The following is a 5,000-nucleotide window of genomic DNA, read 5'->3' on the forward strand; positions in this document are numbered from 1 at the left end:
CCCTCCAATCCTCTGTGGAATTAATAACGAACAGATTGCAACAGGAACAACGAAGGGAAGGACAAGAAAACACACGAATAAGCCGAGGGCCTTTTCGCTAATGCTTCGCCAGGGCATTCGTGCGTTTTCTCGTCCTTCCCTTCGTCGTCCCTGCTGCCGCTGCCGCCCCCCATACTCACTGGGCGGCGGCGGGACGTAGTGCGTGTTGGGGGCGTAGAGGCCCATGCTCTTGATGGCCTCGTGGGACCGCTTCGTCTGGATGTGGGGGCGCGGGGTCTTCCTGGCCGTGGGGGGTCTCCCGAGGGCGTGCGGGTCCTGGCTGTTCGCCGCGAGGGCCTCCTGCCGGGGAAGCGAGCCGCCGCTGCCCACCCACCGCTCGATGTACCGCTGGTGTTGCCTGCTGACGGCTGCCTCCTGCAGGAGATCTGCTCGGGGGCGGCCGGGGGGCGAGTCGGGGAGATTGATTAGCATTATCTGCAGCGTGTATAAATATACATATATATTTGTATACGTCGATCTATATCTATATACGTTTATTTGGTCAAATTCTGTGCGCGCGAATGTAGTTCTCGGGTAACTTTCCGTGCGCGCTTAGTTCTTTTTTAAATCAGCTTTCGCGCATAAAATTCTTTTGACCTTTTCGCGCACTTGTTTCATCACCCGTCTGCAGATCCGTCCGAGCAAATGTAGACAAAATGATGTTTTCCGCGCATGAAAAAAAATAATATTCCCCGCGCAAGAAAAATACTCTACAGTCTGCTAGTAATCTTGCCGTAAAAATACTATAGTCTCCCCCATTACATTTTCTTTGTCTCCTTGATCTTAGTACGTTTTCTTTGATCTTATGCATAAACCGCACTCTCCCTCCTCTACTAGGATATATTCATCTAATGAGTGAAATAAAATACTGAAAGTGACACACACACACACACACACACACACACACACACACACACACACACACACACACACACACACACACACACACACACACACACACACACACACACACACACACACACACATACACACACATACACACACACACACACACACACACACACACACACACACACACACACACACACACACACACATACACACACACACACACACACACACACACACACACACACACACACACACACACTCACACACACACACACACACACACAGAGAGAGAGAGAGAGAGAGAGAGAGAGAGAGAGAGAGAGAGAGAGAGAGAGAGAGAGAGAGAGAGAGAGAGAGAGAGAGAGAGAGAGACAGACAGACAGACAGACAGACAGACAGACAGACAGACAGACAGACAGACAGACAGACAGACAAACAGCCAGACAGACAGAGACAGAAACAGAGAGAGACAGAGACAGAGAGAGAGAGAGAGATTCACTTACAGTTCTCAGATATTAGGTAAAGTAAAAATGTTAATTTTCAGACTGTTGTCTAATCTCTCTGTAAATATCAATATACAGTATATCACATACTGTTGGATCGGCTGGAGAGATGTATGAATTAAGAAATAATGTAACCGGAGTTCATTATGGTAGTTGTAGAAGAGGTTTGAATGGAAAAAATATAAAGGCAAGTAATGTAATTAATACTCTTCCGTATCCTATCTATAAAACTTCCAAACAGAAGGTTCAATCAAAGCTACAAGCAAATAAAAAAAATGGTTTATATGAAATTGATATAATCAGCTTATCTTGTCCCGTTGCGTTAATGTAGTAGGGTTTATGTATATGATTTATTAATTGGAAAATGGTTAATGATATAACATGGACTAATCTTTATATCACGAATTCGTCCCAATAAAATATATCAAAACAAATCATTTTGTGAACAACTTTCCGCTCTAAGGAATGTAGTTATACAAAGTGAGGAATATTGTCATAGATAACCATATAAATTTAGATCTACTTAAAAAAAACAGTGACATCAAAAGCGAAAAACAGCCTCATATTTAACATTCAAGATTCGAAATTTGAAAAACTGCCATGCCAACCTGTCTTCAAGGACGAATTTCACCGACTTCCCATTCAGTTTCGAGGTAACCGCGCTCTCAGATGATAAGACTTGATTTCATCTCTCACCTTTTAGGAGTTGTCTTGTAGATTCACTGTAAGCAACGCGAGGAAGATCAAATATTCCTCCGGACGCGACATTTTGACGTGACGTTGACGCCATATTGTTTACACCGTTTCCATGGTAACCTTTGTCGTGTCGTGATTGGTTCGGGAAAACGCCTCTCGTCACGTGATTGGTCGACTCCTTTTGTTTTGATGTTCTTATATTCAAACAGAAAATATAAGAAGCTTTAAAAATATTTTTCACTTCTTATTAGTCTCAAAAGGTTACTGTTACCCTTAAATCATAAATGAATTACCACAAAATTTATTTCTTATTTTAAAGAATACATCAGACGAATGCTGTAATTCCCATTCTCTCTTTCAGCAGATTTTTATCTTGAATATTGGAACGTATGGCGTAGAATCGGCAGGTCAGAGAGGAAGAAGAGATGTTTCCGAGACGCCGATTTTGAAATCTGTTTTTGTTTTTATAAGAAATTAGAATGAACTTAGGACCGAAAAACCCTTATGGTAATGGCCTGGCTTACGCCGGGTTCAACCAAGATCAAGGTAAGAGAGAGGAAGATTTATGTAATTATCATCTAAAAAAAAATAACTTCCTAAATGTTTTCCGATGTCTCATTTCAGATTTTTGAATAGTACATGAGAAAGCAAATTTTGCAGAGGAATATATTTGTATTTGTTCAGGCGTAGTATTGCTTTTCGTCTTCTTTTAGTAAATATTTACTTTATCCTTATATAGTGTATGGTGTTGGCGACCCCTGTGTTGTCCTGTAGTGTCACGTGAGGTTGTTTAGTGAAGATTTCATTGTCATGTCTGTGGATGTCTTCCTGATGCCTGTGAGTGCTTCACTGGCCTCTGTTGATGTCTGGGGATGTCTCACTAATGCCTGTCGACGTCTGGGGATGTCATAGTAACGTCTGTTGATGTCTGTGGATATCTCGCTGTTGTATGTTGATGTCTGTGGATGCTTCCTGGTGTCAGTTGATGCCTGGGGATGTCTCACTAATGTCTGTTGATGTCTGAGGATATCTTATTGATGTATGTTGATGTTTGGGGATGTATCCTGGTGTCTGTTGATGTCTGGGGATGTCTTACTAACGTCTGTTGATGTCTATGGATATCTCACTGATGTATGTTGATGTCTGTGGATGCTTCCTGGTATCAGTTGATGCCTGGGGATGTCTCACTGATGTCTATTGATGTCTGGGGTTATCTCACTGATGTTTGTTGACATTTGGGGATGCTTCCTGATGTCTGTTGATGTTTGGGAATGTCCTACAGTTGTTTATTGTTTATTGATGCTTCACTGGTGCCTGTGTAATGTCTGTGGATACCTAGGCCTAAGTGGGGTCTTTTGATATCTTTGGGAATCATCTTATGTGTGACAACTTTAAATATGTTGTTGTAATGTTAACTTTCCTTCTTTATTGTTTACTTGTGTTTCTGTGAGTTTCAAATGGGTAGATGTTATTTGTCTTGTTAAATTGTCTTTGAATACTTATTTTTTACTGTTTAATATCCTTTTATAGATGACACAAGTTCTCATTTGCTAGTGATGGCTGATGGACTGATAGCATTGTTTGTTGACATTGATTATTGATTACTTTATCTGCTGATGTCTGTAGGTGGCTGGCCCAGGAATTTTTTGTTTATTGTTTCCTTCAAGTGAGGAACAGAAAAAAGTGATGGTTGATTGATGCTATTTATTTTTTGTAATAATATGTGTCTGTTTCTTACTTTGGACTGAAGATATTGAAGACTACTTGTATATGGAATTAACTTAATATGAAAATGATATTTTAGTTCTGTAAGATGCTTATTGAATGATTTTCTGAAGGTTTACAAAAATACAGTGCCTTGCCTGATCTATAAGCTAACACTTTCCTGATGTATGGTAATTTTAAGGTTAAAGATAGTCCAGTTGAGATTAATTTGCATTGAAGACCTTACAAAATAATGAGTGAAATAAAGTGCTACACACAGGATCTTGAATCAAGATAAACTAATAAATACACACAGGGACATATAGCCACACATGGAAACAGACTTCATGCAAAGAGAGAGAGACAGAGATAGAGATAGAAAAGGGGAGATATATAGAGAGGAAAGGAAAGAAGAAAAGCACATGAGGGAGAAGGCTAGCACGCTGCTACTCAGGGTACGTTCCTGCAACCATGTGATTTGCTGTTTCTTCATCCTGCCATACATATATACATTGTATATTCTTTGTAGTCCCAGGCTGTGGCTGAGGCAGTGTAGGGGACACAGCTCCCTGCAGTAGATATATCCGCATGTGAAATATGTTCATAGTATAGTCAAAGTGCCTGGGAGCACCTGATACCAACCCTGTCCTACATCCTGTAGTGCATATGTGGTGGATCCTTTGTCATTCAGAGCAGGGGGTTAGGGGGCAGCAGCCCACCCTTGGGAGAGGGGTTGTCTATAGACTGACTAATTTTGTTTCTTTTATTCATATTTTATCCTGCAATTTCCCTGGTGTGTTTCATGCCCTCCCCTGCTATGAGGGCCAAGGTAGTGGGTATTTGGGGAGGTTCCACAACATAATCTTTAAATACATGGGTAGTACAGAATGAGAGGAATCCTTCACTATCATTGTAATTAGTCATGTAAAGGTCTTCTAAATTATTTCCTTAATGTTTTTCATCCTGTGAAAGGAAGCATCATCTTTCTTTCTTTTGAAGATTATGAGTAACTCCATTATTTGTTGTTTTCCTTTATTTATCATAGGAAATATTTTTTAAGAACCCACCATAGATTTTACAGTTGCAATTTCTAGTGGCTGCATTCTTGCTAGTTACTATTATGATTATCTGTAATGAATAATGATATTTGTAAGGAATAATGATATCTGTAATGAATAATGATATTTGCCTGATTACAATAATGTA

At 40.3% G+C, this 5,000-nt stretch overlaps 2 protein-coding genes across 2 annotated transcripts in view; one reads left to right on the plus strand and one right to left on the minus strand.

Moving 5' to 3' along the window:
- Positions 1-2,222, minus strand: part of LOC113809026 (UPF0193 protein EVG1) — a 4,995-nt gene extending 2,773 nt beyond the window's left edge. The window contains exons 1-2 of the mRNA XM_027360512.2: positions 2,091-2,222; positions 180-425 (exon numbers count right to left, since the gene is read on the minus strand). Of these exons, the coding sequence (XP_027216313.2) occupies positions 180-425; positions 2,091-2,184 (340 nt within the window). The 5' untranslated portion in view covers positions 2,185-2,222. The remainder of the gene's footprint in view (positions 1-179; positions 426-2,090) is intronic.
- Positions 2,223-2,487: 265 nt separating this feature from the next.
- LOC113809029 (WD repeat domain phosphoinositide-interacting protein 3) overlaps positions 2,488-5,000 on the plus strand; it is a 20,539-nt gene continuing 18,026 nt past the window's right edge. Inside the window, exon 1 of the mRNA XM_027360516.2 lies at positions 2,488-2,636. Within this exon, the coding sequence (XP_027216317.1) occupies positions 2,570-2,636 (67 nt within the window). The 5' untranslated portion in view covers positions 2,488-2,569. The remainder of the gene's footprint in view (positions 2,637-5,000) is intronic.

Source organism: Penaeus vannamei, chromosome 30 (assembly GCF_042767895.1).
Source record: "Penaeus vannamei isolate JL-2024 chromosome 30, ASM4276789v1, whole genome shotgun sequence".
In the NCBI taxonomy this organism is placed as follows: domain Eukaryota; kingdom Metazoa; phylum Arthropoda; class Malacostraca; order Decapoda; family Penaeidae; genus Penaeus; species Penaeus vannamei.